We start from the raw sequence: 17,616 nt of genomic DNA on the forward strand, positions 1-17,616 counted from the left end.
CGCCATAGCGGAGGATTCCGGAAATTTCTACCATCTGGAGTTCTTTAATGGGCACTGGCATCACACTGTACACGGGCGTTTTGCACTCTGCCACCATGGAGGCAAAGTGCTAGAAGCCTATGTACTGAGCAGTGGCAGTGCACATATAAGGACACTAGATGGTCGAAATTTGCAGAGCCCTCCGCTACGGCGTGCCTCACGGTATCATGGCTTTGGCATGCGAAACTGCGAATATTACTCAAACAGTCGCAGACCTGTTTGGAAAATGGAGGTGTAGTGGTCCACCAAACCATTTCCTTGCTTCGAAATAGTTGCAGGAACGCTTTTCAGGAGCCACAATTTCCTCCCTTTTCAGGTCTCTTCACAATGCGGTCCAAGTTCTGCTCCAGACGGAGAAACCGGTCCCCATTCCGGCGATCAAGGGAAAGGAGCCAGCAATCGGTCGTGTCGAGTGGCGTTACCCCTGCGTCTGCGACGGCGGGTTGCCTCCTCCGTCTGCTCACCAGCTACTTCAGCCGTTGCTGTCGACCGTCCCGTTTCCGACCTACTATCCAGCTCTCTACGACTTCCTCACCAAGCTGGATGCGCAGCCGACAGCGCCTGAAAAGGTATGGCCTGATGTCAGGTGAAGCAACAACCTCAATGACCATGAAAAAAACAGAGACCTGTGTGTATGTCTGAGCGCTTCGAATATTGAACAGAATATTATAGTATCTGAGTTGCCCCGCCACGGTTGTCTAGTGGCTAAGGTACTCGGCTACTGACCCCGGTCGCAGGTCGCGGGATGGAATCCCGGCTGCGGGGGCTGCATTTTCAATGGAGGCGGAAATGTTGTAGGCCCATGTGCTCAGATTTGGGTGCACATTAAAGAACCCCAGATGGTCGAAATTCCCGGAGCCCTCCACTAGGGCGTCTTTCATAATCATATGGTGGTTTGGGGACGTTAAACCCCACTTGTCAATCAATAGTATCTGAGTTTACTTCGACACTAATTGAAAATTTTCAAAATTTCATCACATGTGAGCTGCTCATAAAAGTAGTTTTACTGCATTAAAAAGTGGCTGTACCATAAAACTGTTTGTTTCAGAGACTTATCAACTGCCACGAAGCTGCACTTCAAGGTTAATTTTGCATACTGTTTGCTTGCGTATCGACATTTTTTTGTGTTGTTGTTAAGTGTCTTATACCAGCTCATACAGGTTCAATAGGACAAATTTGCAGATTCAAGAAGCTCTTTTTAAAGCTTACGGCTTGCATCTCTCTTCTATTCAAAACCTGCAGCTGTTCGAATGTGCTTCCTTTGCTTCAGCTTTGCTTCAAACCATAAAAGTGGTAGCAGCACAAGCATAGTCATTTACAAGTTCGAGCTGTGTAGCTATATACAGCCTGTGCTAAAAGTATGATTTCATAATCATCGTCATCAGTCTGACCATCCCCACTGCGGCGAAAATTCTTCGCCAGTGTTTCATCAATCAAGTTGGTCCTATGCTTGCTGAGGTCACGTTATTCCTGCCAACTTCTTACTGTCATCCGCCACCTTGCTTTCTGCCTGCCTATCACGAGCTTTCCTTTGGTTTACCACTTAATTTTCAGTGCTTTTAAAGACAATAGCTTTTCTTAGGATATTTTATCGTAAAAATTTTGGTCTGTCTATCTTTCTGTTTGTTTGTCAAATAATTCAGCCACCCGGCAAAAGTTCAAGCCCTTGCCCCAATGCCCGCCCATCTTCATGTGATTGGCTGCGTTCACACTTAAGAACATTGTCAATCAAAAAGCAAATATTACGCATATTTGAAGCGTAACATCAGTATGTAAGTACTAGGTAGCATGTTTCTTTATTTAGAAAATGCATTGATTGGTAATTGTAAAGACCGCAGTGTTCACTACGCTATGCTGACAGTGCGACGGTATGAACGAAAAAGCAGGTGTTTCCTACCCTTCGCTAAAATGACAAGGTGTTGCCACCCCCCAGTGGCCTTGCGTTCGACATTTGACATTGCTGCCAGATGGCGTCTGTATCTCAGGCAGCGCCTCCAGACAAAGGACTACTGTCTTTCGATGACCTTTGCAGCGAAGCACGCAGGTACGGGGCCAATTTCAACGCGATAGCGGCAAAGAGCTCATATTGCAAAAATTCCGGCGTTGGTATCTGCGTTGCTGATGGTGAGCGAAAAATCATCTTATGTGTGACCTCAAAATAGAGAACGATAGAATAAAATGAATAATAAAAAAATCGTGGGTCAGATAGGGGTCCGAACCAGGGTCGCTTGGGCCGAAGGGGGGATCGAACCCGAATCGTTTGCTTGGCAAGCGGATGTTTTACCACACAGCCACACATCTGTTGTGAATGTAGTGAAAAGAATGTCCTCTGCTTGAAAATGCAGGGAAAGTAGCTTTCATGCTTTACAAAAATATGTGTCCTGTATACATCATTCGCAATGCAACAAGAAATATTGCAATAATAATTGCATGGAACAAGCACCCGTTGCCACGGGGCGTCAGAAAGCAGGATTGTCATAATGGCTTAGTGGTTTAAAGCTGGTCACCCACTACAAAAGGCACACACGCTACTGTGTCTATTCTCTTGAGGCCACGTGGTGGGTCCATAGCAAGTTTGCTCTGTCTTTGAAGTACACACTAGGAACAGGAAATTGCTATCGCATTCAACTCCTAAAAGCGAAGCTTTAAGGGTCCCCAAATTTTTTGTTGCTGTTGCTCTTCAGCACTAAGCAGGACGTGTTGGGTTCTATTCCTGGATGTAGTGGCTGCATTCTAGTTTGGAGAGAGTGAAAGCATCACCCTGAAAGTTATAGTCACAAAAGCCTTTAATTGTTTGATTCTTCCAGGTGTACTTCGTGGCCCGCGAGCTGCCCCCGCTACTCACTCAGCTGAGCCAGGTCGATCTTGACCTCGTCATGAACCACCTGAGTGATCTCTTCTCGAGCCCTGACTCCTCTCTGCTGGCTGTGTGGCAGTTGTTTGACCTTGTGGGGCTTGCCCTGGGGCCAAAGGTGCTGGCCGAACGCCTCCTGACCGTGCTCATCAACCTTCTCTCCACTGACCAGCCGACTGTGCGGCACTTCCGGCTTTTCCACCGCTCGTTCTTGCTCAAGTTGCAGGTGAGGGTTGTAGTTTTTTCGCCGTGCAAGAAAGGATGTGGGAGCATGGAATGTAAAGTGCCTATACAGCTCAGACCAGTTATAATGTAACCGCCTACGGTGTAGGACCAGCTATAGCGCAGCTTTCGAGCACAGCTCTTAAACACCATTCCTGCGTTCAGCAGTGTCGGCCTTGGTGTAGTAGACAGAGTGAACAAGGCCGAGAAAGCATGGACGTGCAGTGCAGTGGAGGATGAAAGCCCATCGTGGGGAGGGGGCGAGAATGAGGGAACGACAGTGGGGAGATAACAGGTTCTGCGGCGGGCACCAGTGGTACCATGTAGTGCACGTCATCTGATGGCCTGTGATGATGTCATCACTAAAATATGTGGTGAGGGCATCTTTGGATATCATTCAGGGAAATAAAGCGCTGTATCATTAGAGGTCTGTCGGTAGCAGCTGTTGTGGAATGCACCTACATGCTGCATACTATGTCCTCCCGCTTAGTGAGGCAGTCTTGATTACACTGTGTCCTGTCTGCAGTGGTTGATGTGTAATGGGGGGCTGCACAAGATTATCCACGGCAGTCATGCAGTTCAAGGCGTGATATGCAACTGGGCATACATGCGTGACACTCTCAAATTGTTTGCCTCAACTTATTCTCCACCACAGTAGATAATTGGTTACAGTGCTTGGCTGCTGACCACTGCTGCTGAACACGGAGTTGGGGAGAAAAAATAAACTTGGACCTGCTCCCCGAAAGGAACCCTGATGGAATGCAAAGCAGCGGTGTTGCGCACGGGTGGCGTCACGGGTTGAACGTCGCTAACGCGGGTGCTGCGGTGAGCGCTTAAAGATTCGTTTGAAGTGATGGCTGGCGTAGGTCTTGTAGGGGACATGTACAGACATGTTTCAACACGTACGTTAGGCGTGCGTCAGGTTTATTGTGCGTGAACCGACAAGTCGGCATTTAGCAAGCGGTAGTCATGGCAGGTGTTGTGGGAGAACAGATGAAGTAGCAGCTTCCGGGATCACGGCGAGGGCGCGGCAGGAGAGAGAGACGGTGACGGGAGCGTGCACTGAGAAAGGAGCGTAACATCAACACGAAGCAGCAGCATGATTTACTTGGCACCGTGCCAACACCTGCGGCGCGTGGCATATTTGTACAGAGGGACAGCGTAACACAGGTTGGTCAAAGAGCTGCTTCGCATCTATAAAAATGGGAAACAGGGAAAATGGTGCCAGTGTGACCCCGACACATGATGTCAGGAGGGAAAGCGGTCGCCTGGCTGACGAAGCAGCCTTTACTTCGGCCGCTTGTCCTGCGCGGCGCTGCTCTGAATAGGTGCCCTTGTCTGCAAGAAGTGGACATTAGCACAGTTCGGTTTTTTGTTCTCTGTCGGGCAAACACTTGCATCATTGTAAGTGAAGATGCACTCAAAACTTGATATAATGAATTCAGATATAATGAATTATCAGTTATATAACAAAGGAATTGAAGAAGAGTTTTGTTGTAGATGCATTGTTAAGAATATACATTTATTAGAAATTTTTACTATAACAAAGCATTTTCATGGCTGATCTGGCTTTGTTATATAGAGGTTTGAGTGTATTGTGTGTGCGATCTCAATTCCCCCCACAAATGTTATTGCTTTACAATGCAATTGAGCATTTGCTTCTACAGTGCAGTCCACTTATAACGATACCACATATAACGATATATCGGTTATAACGATGGGTCGACTTAACAGTCTCATTTTATGCATTGGGGCTATGGGGAAAAAAACCATATATAACGATATGTTATCCACCGCATATCGGATACAACGATGAAAAGTTTGCCGTGGATGGCATGTTTCATTCAGAATAATCGTAACATTTAGATTGATAAGTTCCTCTGAAACGAACTATGCCGAGACAAGACGAAAAGTTAGCGTAGGCGAGTACGTATCTGCCGCCACTGCAGCACAGCGCCGGCAGCGCGTCCCGGCCGTTCAAAAAGCCGAGGAGAGCATCGCGAGTTGGCGCGACGCGCTACAGATGGCGCCAGCTGTGTCACGTTTTGCGCCTCGCCGCGCGTCGACCGCGGAGAGGCTGAGAGAATTTAAAAAAAAATGCGAAAAGCAAAGCGCCGCGCTCCGCGGCTCCCCGCCTTCTACAACGGCAAGCCGGCAAGCTACTCGTAGCTTGCCGAACGAAAGCGAGAAAGATAGAGAAAATAAAAAAAAGCGAGAAGCAAAGCGGCGCGGCGGCATGGGGGCGGGGCCTCGTTGGCATTCCGGCTGTGTACCTCTGGCTGTGCTTTCTTCCTCCCACTGCTCCCACCCCGCCGTCGGTCAGTCTCTCTTCCTCAGCGAACCCGTGATGCGTTCTTCGGAGTAAGAAATAAAGTCTTGTTTTTGACATCCTACTATCTACAATATTTATTAATTGGTGAAAATAGCAAAATGAAGCCTGGAGCTACAAAAGGTACGTCCGGCGACGATTTTTTGGCGGCAGTCCAGATATAACGATCACCGGTTATAACGATCATATTTTTAGGTTTTCTCGATATCGTTATAAGTGGACTGCACTTTTGTACCACAAATTACCGACATTAAGTTAGTAAGGCGTGTGGAGAATATGTGGCTCTTTGCTGGACATTAATATTGTACCATATGCTTGGGAAAAGATGGCAAAAAGCTGGCGTCAAATTCGCGATGTAATTACCACTACACCATTCTTTTCTTAAACCTCCTTGGTTCTGTGCAGAATTCGAATTTTCGTTTTTTTTTTGTGTGGTATCAAAGTTGGCTCTTTTGCGAGCTTTTCATGCCGTGTTATATTGTAATCTAAATTATGAATTTGCATCATGTGAAACTGGGCTTTTTGCGAAGTGCTATAACATTTCTCGGCAGTTAGCCTCTAAGACACTGCTTTCTCTTTTTCACTTCCATGCAGGTACGTCTTGGAATGCGAACCTTCCTGCACTGTTTTATCACACTTCTGGTCGAAGCCGTGGGAGGTTATCGCGACAACAGTGCACCCCAGATAGTGTGAGCATGCAGTCCTTTTCGAGGCCCTCTCGCGTCTCTTTTTTTTTACATAGAGAATGTGCATTGCTGCTGCGTTTGGATGAGCACAGAAGAAATATGTCTTAGTGAAGTGAAGCTTTACGCTAGTTGGTTCTGCATTATTAAATAGGAAACAGCATGATGTTCTACACGGGGACTCATGAAAGAAACCACACGGACAAGTGCTGTCCGTGTAAAATAAACGTTTTGAGGCGAAACAATATTTTTTCAAGAAGGTGCATGAGCGCGATTCTGCAAAAACGCCTACGTCTGCTCCCCTCCTCTAATGCTACCACATATCATCTGGCCAATCATTGTCTTTTGCGTGGATGCAATCCGCTTTTTATTGATACTACTATCCTTTCACAACGTCACAGTAGAATCACAAGAGGATTAATTGAGGCCTTTTTACACCGCTGATTAAAAGATTAATGCGTCTGCTGAGCATCTGTAACTCCCTAAAAAAATTGGACGCCTTATCAACACATGTCAACAACACATATTATAGTGCAGTTAATAATGTGTTTGTCACTGTGTGTGCTTATCAGAAGGCCAAGTTCCTCTTGCTGTTATCATCTTGATGCAATTTTCTTCACACTCTCCGTGACACTTTTTTTGCGTGACTATGCTGGCTGCATATAAAGGGAATTTTTTTTTCAATAGAAAGGCCGGTTGTGAGTACATCACATGTCTTGTCTTCATCCTGTTTTTGTATTTGTTACGGCAGTGCTGTAACAAATACAAAAAACATGAGTACCATGTTTTTTTTTTTTTTTTTTTTCAGAGATCCTGAGAATCCGAGTGCGGCCGTTCGAAAAGGATCACATCTGGACAGCGCGGAACTCGACCCACTCCGCCCGTCCGGTGCGACCGCATCGCGAGAGGCATCGCCGATGCGTACCGGCCATCGAAGTTCTTCTTCTGAGCGGGACATGCCGTCTGCTTCTCCAGAGCCGGCCACATTCGGGGAGCCAGAGATGTTCGAGCTCGATCAAGACCAGGAAGTGGAGCAGTCTGCTTCGTATTCGTACGAGAGAAAGGTGCGAGTCATTAATTGCGATTGCGGCATGAGTACGTTGGTTTGCTATAACGCATTTGATGCTTCTCATTCACATTAAGCCTCCATCTTTCGCTGAATTCGTTGTTGAGATGTGAGATACGTTGTGTTACATTGAAGTTCGGAGGCTATGAGAGGGCACATAATTAGGAAAACAGAATTCATATTAATATGCAAAGAACTCAGTTATTACATCAGAACATGAACCAAGTGTGGAGGGAATTCCCTACCAGTGAAAACCGACACAATATCATGTTCCTCAGAGACATATCTCATGGTTGCCAACCTCAAAGTGCAGGTCACTGCAGTTGATGTGCACCTGTGTTCATGTTTTGCGGGTGTAATGTTCGTATAATTTTTATTTCGTGCAGTATCCCACTTAACTAGTGCTTACCCTAGATGTTAATGCTAAAATTTAGTAGTTGCCAGTAGGCATGTGCGAATATTTGAGCACTACGAGTATTTGACCAAATATTAGTTTTCACATTCATTCCAACATGAATTTAAACTACAGTAGACTCTCAGTAAAGGGAAATCTGTTAAACAGAACTACTGCTTAAATGGAACTATTGCCTCTGCAATGCTTGGTTTTGGGCTTGTATTCTGCCCTCATGTTCACCTCTCGGAAAACAGAACTCCTGTTAAATGGAACATATTTTCCCGATCCCTTCAGGTTCAGTTTACTGAGAGTCTACTGTACTCTTCTAAATGTAGTAGTAGTATTTGAAAATTAAACGAGAATAAAGAATGGGGAGAATCGTTTTGCTTGCATTGTGTGCTTTTTTTAAATTCTATTTTCATAATCTCTTGTATCATTACCTGCATCTGCTATAATTACTCATCAAATGTAAGACTGCGTGTACTGTAAGCCAATACAAATACAATCTTAACTTTCTTCACTTCTGCCCCGCCGTCATGTTCTAGTGGCTAAGGTACTCGGCCGCTGACCCGCAGGTCGCGGGTTCAAATCCCGGCTGCGGCGGCTGCATTTCCGACGGAGGCGGAAATCTTGTAGGCCTGTGTGCTCAGATTTGGGGGTCACGTGAAAGAACCCCAGATGGTCGAAATTTCCGGAGCCCTCCACTACGGCGTCACTCATAATCAAATGGTGCTTTCGGGACGTTGAACCCCACAAATCAATCAATTTCTTCACTTCTTGGTTGCAGGACACAACGTTTCCCGAAATTATGACTTGGCCACCTTCGGCTGAAAAGGAAGAACAAACCACTGGGAATCCACCCGACCGGCTGGAATCTGAAGGGCCTGACTCATCACCGCAGATATCGTCAATCCCTGTTATACCAGTGACTGTGAGTGCCTTGATATGTTATTCAGAATAATCCCCTACAATTCTCATTGCGCATCTGCAATCAAACGTCTACATAATTAACCCAGATATAAAGATATAACGATTGGTTATAACGAAGTAAATGAATAGTCTTGCAATAGATAGCAATTGGGGATATATCTTTAAATACGAATTTTAGGATATAATGAACCTATTTTTGTGCAAGATGCAACTTCATACTTGCCAAGTCTCCCGTGTTTTCCGTGAGACTCCTGAATTTTGACCAATTCTTATGTTTGTACGGTTATTAGAAAAATCTCCCAGATGTTGAAATTTCGGTGCGGGATCTGACCGCATTGACAGAAAATGCCGCCCAATCTGATCCAGGCTTTCAGCAAACCCATCGCATTTTATTGTAAAGGAATTTAGGAGGCGTTCCTTTAATATATAGTAGTAAAATCTCAATGATGCGAGACCGACAAATACGAATTCGTGAAATTACCCTTCTAAATTTCACTATGTCTATTGGGCCAAAATTCGGATATTCCGAGCACTTCCCTCATCCCGACAAGACGTATGAACTTTAGTACCGAAATCGCCGAACGAAGGGCATGAGCTGCGTGCTTTGGAATGACGCGTACGGCCAGCACACGCACTGTCAGAACTGTGGTTGTCCTTTGCCGCAACCCCTGTGGACAAAACCGGGGTCGCTTTGACACCATGATGTGTAGCGACGACGTAACTGACAGAACTTCGAAAGCGCACGCGTGTTCAATGCTCAACCATTCAGAGTGACGTTGTTTTCCACAAATACTGCAGACCAAGTCGCGGCAGATGTGATCATAGACAGCAAAAAAAAGACATATTTTCGAAGATGCGTGTGCAGTCAGCACACACGGATTTAAAGCGGGACTACCGCTTCCTGCAAGCGCCACCGGCGAAAAGGGCGATGCAATTACCACCCAAGAGAACGTGGCTAACGCAGTGGTAGAGGCGATAAAGGCATAAAAATGCTAGAAGTGTTTCGGTGTTCCTGTCTGAAGAATCTAGTTACGTTTTTCCTGTCGATCTGTGTACGTTGGCTATACTCAGGCATTCAGTTTTCAGTTGGCCTCAAGCAAAGCTTTGACAGACGCTTTCCCGGTAGCCGGTTGCGTTGTCTCGTCGGTTTACGTGTGTCCCACGAAAAGATATGACAGTTTTTCTGACAGAAATAGATTTTGCTAGTTGTTTTGATGACACAAAATTTTAGGAGATACAAGTATATTTGGCTGCCCCCCTCCTCTGAGACTTGTACCTTCTACTATAGTTGGCAAACCCTACTTGCGGGTCTTCGGTCACTCCAAGCCATTATAAGACCTTGTACTGACCCCACCTCCTCCCCATTCTTTCTAATGATGTATTTTGTTTGTTTGTTTTTTTTTTGGCGCAAAAAAGAAAGGGAAGAAAGTAAATCAGTGCGACTCCCCCCTGCAATTTCGTTAAAATGAAGTTTGAGTGTACATAAAAAACATTTGCTTGCTTGTCGGTCTGTTCATTTACTATAAATTAGGAGGTATAGTTGGATGTTGCATTAGTAGTAACGTGTAGCTTAATGGCGTGACGCATGGCCTAAGGGAGGGTTTGCATGCAACTGCATGCATGTTCACTCTGAGGCACTAATACTGCCATTGTGGGCACCTAAATTTTTGTGGTGTGGGGGCTAATTGTCAATTGCAACATTGTTTGCTGGGGATTCATTTGCAAGGCATGAAAGGAGCTTTGATGGACTCTATGAGACCTTGGTGAAAAGGTAATTTAATTCCAGGGGCATTCGACATAGCGACATTAAGTGTATGTCTTGTACACTCAACCCTCATTGTAACAAAGTTTCATCTATGTGAGAAAATATTTGTTATAGCTGGAAATTCGTTATAAAGGTGTATTGCTAACACTATCAATTCTACTTTTTCTCATTTACTCCGTTATAACCTATATTTTGTGATATTCAGGTTCGCTATATTGGGGATTTAGTAGTCTTTAAAACCAAAAAATTTTATTTTTAATTTTTGGGTTAGTTATCTAGTTTCGGTTCCTATTGTACCCTGAAATCGAAACACGGTATGACCTTCTTGTCATGCGCTCGCGTAAAATATCATGACGCTTCTACACGTGCTCTGCCTTGGGGCTCCGTTGGTGATACATAGGTGGCCATTTTAGAAGTTTTATTGTGATAGCAATCATATGGGCACTTTTCGCAAATTTTCGCGGTTGCCGTTGCCTTCACGTTCCACTTATGTGTATGTGTGTGCTCACAAACTTCGACATAATAACTCCGGATATAACTAAATATTGGTTATAATGAAGTAACTAAAAATACTTTTGCAATAGATATAGTGTTAGAAATATACTTTTGTAACAAACTTTCGGTTGTAACGAACTTATTTTCGTGTAAGATTCAGCTTTGTTATAATAAGGTTTGAGTGTAGATGAAAATTAAAGCCACAAAGAAAAATGAAACGAGAAAAAATTTTTCAAGTTCGCTACTGAGATATGAACCTGTGACTCCTCACACTCTGCAGCCTGCTCGTTAGACAGCTTGGTCATGTGCCCCCTGTTCATTAAATGTTTAATGGCGAGTACCGTATTTACTCGCATAATTGGTGCACTCGCATAGTAGACACACCCCTAGTTTAGTCGCAGAAAATTCATTTTTTTGAATTCCGTTCATAATAAGCACCCCGAACTTGGCCATGATCAGACACGATTCTACCCCCCAGCGATACAGTTGGAATGCGGTCCCCATACTCTGAAGAAAAAAAGAAGGCAAATCGACGAGCCAATAAAAAAAAATCGAAGTGCAGTGACCTAATCACTGTGTTTGCCGAAATAAAACTTGAAAAAAGAAAGCATCGATGAGCGAAAAAAAAAAGGCTGTTCCATCAATTACTGATACCCCCCCCCCCCCCCCCCATATCGCCGCACTCCTTGGGGGTCACGTGTACAACGCTGGGGGCTCGTTTCAGAGAGAGACAGAGAAAAAAAAGAAATGCCATTTCGCAAGTGGTGTACGTATGTTATGGTCGTGTATTCAACTTAGGTTCCACCATGGGTAAGTGTGCAAGCTACATGGCTGGATTTAAGGGGAGATGCTACTCGAAAAAGGTTTTTTTTTATTTCATAACCCAGCTCCTTGAAATTTTAGGTGTTAGTAAAGCTTGCAGTGCTGATTTCATAACTGCAATTATTTGTTTGATAGCTATAGTAGTTCCGGAGTTACTACAACTTTGATATCAAAATATAGTGTTTTTTGTGCACATAATAAAGCTTACTAAAAATTTTCACACAGAATTGCAAAATGGCTCATTCTGCTGCACTTGAGCAGTACAATACAGAAAAGTACCTCAAACAGAAAATTTATTTGCTACATTAAAAAAAAAAATTAAAAGTACTAAATGCATATTTTACATCTCTCTATCAGTGTATCAAGTTGTGTAACAAAAAATCTGTGATGTATAATGCAACCTAAAGTAGATACTTGTATTCTAGAGTGGCTGATTAAGCTCTGTGCAAAATTTCATCAAGATAGGACTATTTTATGCCTAAAAAAGATTGTGCACAAGATGAGAGAATTACCTCAAAATGGAAATCGAGAAAAATGCATTTGAAAGTTGTAAATATGTTTACTCATGATTACACAGTGCGATTTGCACAAAACTTGGTGATATCATAGAAGGGACACAGCTAGAGCACCTAAAATTGTCCTGCTCCATATGTGGATCCTTCTCGCCGCTTGAGAAGGGAGTCGTCAAGGCGCGCTTTCTTTGCCACGTTCCGCCGATGGGCCCTTGCCTCGGCTGTTTCACACGCAGACATTCTTTCGATTCTCCTCTGGTCGCGGGATTGGCCCAGGGTGATCAGTTGATCTGGTGGGACTACACCAAGCTCCTCTAGCACGTGTTCAAAGCTTGAATGTCCTTTATTGAACCACAACACGGCCATAGCAGCTGCAGTTTCCACTGTTGTCCGGGAGGCAAACTTAGTCTTCGGACACAACAACCAGATTTTGCTGTTCAAAGATTCTGCAGCGTTTTGGGTCTTCCCTTGGATACAACGCACCAGCAACTTTTCATCTGTGAGCCGCTTGTAAATGGGAAGCACAGCCAATCCTTGAGCCTTGGTCAAGATTGGTGTGTGGTCGGGTGGGGCCTCCCCAAGCGCTTCAGCTCGCCTATGCTTGCACCAGGAAGTCGCCCCTTCTGGACAGTATCGGTGGCTGCCTGCTGTGTTGCTCGATGATGAATGGAAATATGAGGCCCAGATGGCACGATGCATTTTCAGAATATCACCTCTGTTGTTTGTGATTGCAATACGGTAATAGTTCTGCAGCTTCTGAATTGTGCCATCTGTCAGCTTTTTCCCTCGTGGAAGTCTTGTTGGCAGTTTCCGAAGTGCAGTGCCTAGACGCTTGGCCACATGGTTTGTGCACTCCTCCTTGTCCACAACAGCTTCACCATATACCTTGGCCTCAGCGACAGCGGTATAAGCTTTGCTGTCCCCATCACTGAGGAACTTGGTGAAGCGCAATGGTGTTGTGTATGAGGATGTCCTGCCCCATATGCGCAAAGCTGCCTCAGTCTCCATGGCATGAGAGGAGCACTCTGTATTTTTTTCGCAGACAGGTGTGTGGAATGCTTGCCATATTTCTTCCTCATCACCCAAGTCCTGGTGCCGGCTACAGGCAAGGCAGTAATTCGATAGCACTTCAAAATCTAGGCACAAACCAGTGTCCACAGACACAGCAGTGCCGATGCCATTGTGGCTCTTGTGCCCTCTTTTTTGCCATGTGCCATCATACATGACAGCAACATCAGCCCCATCCACTTTCTCTTTAGTTATCATCCGCGCTTTCGCCAGGTTTTCTTGCACAGCTTTGGTAGCTGCAGCATGAACTTTTTTGCCAATTGCAATAAAAGTCTTATGATGCATAGGTATTGGCAGTCCAAGAATAGCGCAAAAACGCGACAGCTGTTCATGCCCAATGCCTATTGCACGCGCAGCCACAACTACCTTCACATTGACAGCGAAGCTGTCACGCGAGCTGCCGCTTCGGTAGCTCCAGTCATCACCGGCATCGGTGGGCTGTCTTTCCGGCAGAACACGCCGCGAACTATGCGCGGCAGAAACCACTGACTCAGGACACTCACTGTTATCACAGTGCAGCTCGAGGAACGAAGAGAGGCCCTTACGTTTACTTGCGGTGTCGCGAACGACGAGTCCAGCGGTGTGGCATGTTGGACAAACAGCACGGCTTACCATCGATGTCAGTGCGCCGATGTCACAAAATACTCCGCTCACAGAGCCACAAACACTCTTCGTTCTTTCGCTTTCGAACTGTTCAATCTTTTTTTCTGATGCGCTGATGAACTTGATCGCGGCGTCGATTTCGTCAAAGTTCCCGCAAGCCGCCGTATCCCCGCTGCCTTGATTAGGCCTAGTGGCCCGCGGCTCGCATTCTTCTACCGCTGCTTTGCGCTTCGGTTTACGTCGACGCCCTTGGTACTTGTTCTTGCTTGCAAACTTTCGTGCTCGGAAGTCTCGCTTCTTCGAGTTATCCATGGTGAACTCGGAAAAACGTAGAAACGCACGGCAAGTGCCGATCGTCGCAAGCGCTCAGCGAGCGAGGCCGATCAGATGTAGCCAATGGCGGCCTCGGTAGCGTACCATGTGACCGGTAGAGATGCGCGAAGCGGCTGCAGCTTGGCTGCAAACCGACTTGGAAACGACTGTTTTGTGAAATTCCTCACTAAAATACGAAACTAGGGGGACGCCTGTACACTAGAAGGAGCCTTGATCTACACCACCGAACAAACCCCGATGGCGGACGTCATCGTGTTGCCGAGTGGCGGATTTTCAAAAATAGCCGTCGGATGCGTGAATTCGCGACTTCGGCAGCTACCTTCACTAGCGCAGATCGACTTTTTACCACTTTCTCGTTTGAATTCAGCTATGACCTTTGGGGAAATGATAGTTGAATGATCAAAAGTGATTTTAGAAGCAATATCTCAAAAGTGGAAATTTTCGCAAAAAACGCGATTTTTCGACCCGCATCTCCCCACTGAAGGCAGTGCAGTACGCGCTGGAGCACGGCAACCGTGCTGCAAGCTGGCATTTCGGTGTTGGGGAAACTAGTATTTTGTACTAACGAGATGAAGAAGAAAAACATAAGGCGACGAAGAAGACACGCCGAGCTTTCCGCAATGCCAAGACCGGCATGTATCCGAACGTGGAAGAGCAACTGCTCCGATATATACAGGAGCTACGACAAGACGCCTGTGCTGTGTCATTGGATATTGTGCAGACTAAAGCGTGCAGAATAGCCCGAGCGCAGTGCCTCGAAGCAAAAGAGTTCAAAGCCAGTTCCGGATGGACCACTTGTTTCATGTGGCGCCATGGCCTCGCACTGCGTAGGCGGACCACCTTGTGCCAGCACTTGCCCGCAACATATGAGGACAAAGTGATAGACTCCTACCGTTTCGTTATAAAGCTCCGACAGCAGAAAGACTTCATTTTGTCCCAGATCGGCAACGCCGATCAAACCCCTCTTTGCTTTGATATGCCGTGGAACACTGCAGTGGAGGAAAAAAAGGTGCACGGAGCGTCATCGTTATAATATCTGGCGCTGATAAACAACGATGCATCGTAATGCTGGTGGTGACAACGAATGGGTGCAAGCTACTGCCTTACGTTATTTTTAAACGTAAGAACCCCCCAAAGGCAAATTTCTCTCAAGGCATCTATATCAGAGTCCAGGAAAAAGGCTGAATGAGTGCGGAACTCATGGTGCATTGGGTGAAAACAGTCTGGGGTCGGCGGCCTGGTGGTCTGCTGTTCCCGTTCATGCTTGTTCTGAACAGTTTTCATGGGCATCTAGTAGACCGCATACGAGACGATCTAAAGGAGCTGCGCACAGATCTGGTAGTGATTCCGGGCAGGCACACATCTATACTGCAGACTTTGAATGAGACCTTGACTAAGCCTTTCAAGGACAATGTTCAAAGGCTGTATACCACCTTGATAGCTGGAAAACAACATCAGCTGACTTCGGGTGGTAAGATTAAGAGGCTGCCTGTGTAAATTCAGTGCTCTTGGATTGCGGAAGCGTGGCAGGCGATCTCCGACGAAGTCGTCAGGAAAAGCTTCAAGGATACGGGTGTCTCGAACGCACCGGATGCGAGTGATGATGACATGTTGTGGGGTGCGGATGATTCGGACACCGAAAGCGAATTCCCGCTCAGCGAGGATGAAAATGTGTTCTCCGGCTTGGACTCTGAATAGGGAAAAGGAGAAGTACCTACGACCTTTGTGTAAATAAATTTTACGTGTGTGTGTGTGCAATTGACGGCTCTTACTTGTTCATTAAAAGGCACGCAGGTATGTTTGTTTTATGCTGAATTAATTGGTAAATGATAAAGTCGCCTTTTACTTTACAAATGTGCAGGTTTAAAGCGCGAGAAACGAGTCGAAAAAATTTTCGAACATTTCAGCTCGCGTAATTGGCACACCAGGCCGGTCTTTCTAAAAAAAAAAAGTGCGCCCATTATGCGAGTGAATACAGTATTCGCTGCTGAAGGCATGCAAATCTCGGAGGTGCTTCAGTGCCACCCGCGAGGAAGTGTGAGGGGCAATCTTCTAGTCAACACTTTTAGATTTTTTTTGTTTCAACTGCTCTTGAGATGTGGCTCACTAATAAGTGGCCCATTACCGTTGCAATTCACGATGTGAAACGCCAGGCAAGCAATGCTTCAAATGTCACACACGTCAGAAGGTGCAGAGGGGTTGCTCTACGCGCCCGGTGTTTAACAATTAGGCCCTGGAGTTGGCAACACTTGCAGACTGCTGGATCGAACACGAAGAAGTAACAGCGGTGACAGTTGTTAGTTCACATTTTTCTTGTGTATGCTTGTGCATTCTTTTTGAGCGTTCTTCTTGGTGCTTGAGCAGCGTGGTGAGAGTGTCGAAAGGTGACTGTTGCTACTTCGCGCTTGTCCTGCATACTTTTCGTGTGTCCTTTGCGCTTGAGTGGCGCTTCGCGAGTGGCGAGTCATTTCCCATTCTTCACATGACATTCGAAGTTGTTTCTGTCGCATTCATTGCTCCGCCCATGTGGTCAAACTGTGACTTTTTTTTTACTTGGCATCACTAGCCAGACCGCTGCCTCAAGTCACCAGAATTAGTACTGTAGCTTAACATGTATAGCATTGGCTCTAATAGGTGCACCATAGGAAAATTGATGTTAATAACAAAATAATATACCTAACCACCTTTTCACTCGCTCGGAGTCATCTCTTCATATAAGAGATTTCTACGGCAGAGCGAAGGCACGTTTGAAAAGAGGTATGAATACCCCTTTGACCACCTGTATGGGAATCATCTAGCTAGAAATGACATGTGAAAGTTTACACATGCACCAACAGGAGACGTATGAGGTGACTCCCCCGGAAGCGGCTGACAGCGGTGGCTGCAGCCTCAGTGACATAGCCTCGGAGAGTGTCGTGTGGCTCGCGCATCGGCTGGGCCCAGTTCTGACGGCCAAGCACCTCAGTAGGAACCTACTGCGCATGCTGACGCTCTGCTACATGGGGCCCCAGCAACTGAGCCCAGCCAAGGGAGCGCTGCTCGAGGGCGGTAAGTAGGGCGAGCAGGCACTACCATCAGTTTGATATGTGCTGCCAACAGTGAATTCACCCCAGTTGACTACCGTATTTACTCGATTCTACCGCGCCCTCGATTGTAACGCGCACCCGATTTCCACCGCGAAAAAAAAAAAAAAAACACGTAAGACATCGATTGCAACGCGCACCCATTTTTTCTCGCTGGCCCGCATGATCACACCACTCGAAAAAACTACTCCTTTCAAGAGCGTCTTCCATTTAAATATGAGGTACAGGCGAAGCTTGTGCCCATCTGACGTGTAACAGAGCATTGCCGTCACTGTAGTTTTACCGTGGACCGATGTCAGCACGCGAACTTGCTTCGCCCCCTTCTTCTCGACGGTTGTGGTGCCAGGCATGTCGAAGTAAAGAGGCGTCTGATCGGCATTCCCGATTTGCCCAAGCAAGTAGTCGTTGTTGCGCCGCA

General features: G+C 46.0%; 1 protein-coding gene across 3 annotated transcripts in view; it reads left to right on the plus strand.

The window, feature by feature from the left end:
- The window catches only part of Wdr81 (WD repeat domain 81), a 75,845-nt gene that overhangs the window by 24,347 nt on the left and 33,882 nt on the right, over window positions 1-17,616 (plus strand). For all 3 annotated transcript variants that reach the window (XM_075871773.1, XM_075871771.1, XM_075871772.1), the window contains exons 15-20: window positions 356-608; window positions 2,847-3,119; window positions 6,039-6,133; window positions 6,936-7,191; window positions 8,375-8,518; window positions 16,953-17,163. In XM_075871773.1, coding sequence (XP_075727888.1) covers window positions 356-608; window positions 2,847-3,119; window positions 6,039-6,133; window positions 6,936-7,191; window positions 8,375-8,518; window positions 16,953-17,163 — 1,232 coding nt within the window. The remainder of the gene's footprint in view (window positions 1-355; window positions 609-2,846; window positions 3,120-6,038; window positions 6,134-6,935; window positions 7,192-8,374; window positions 8,519-16,952; window positions 17,164-17,616) is intronic.

Source organism: Rhipicephalus microplus, chromosome 8, assembly GCF_043290135.1.
Source record: "Rhipicephalus microplus isolate Deutch F79 chromosome 8, USDA_Rmic, whole genome shotgun sequence".
Lineage (NCBI taxonomy): Eukaryota > Metazoa > Arthropoda > Arachnida > Ixodida > Ixodidae > Rhipicephalus > Rhipicephalus microplus.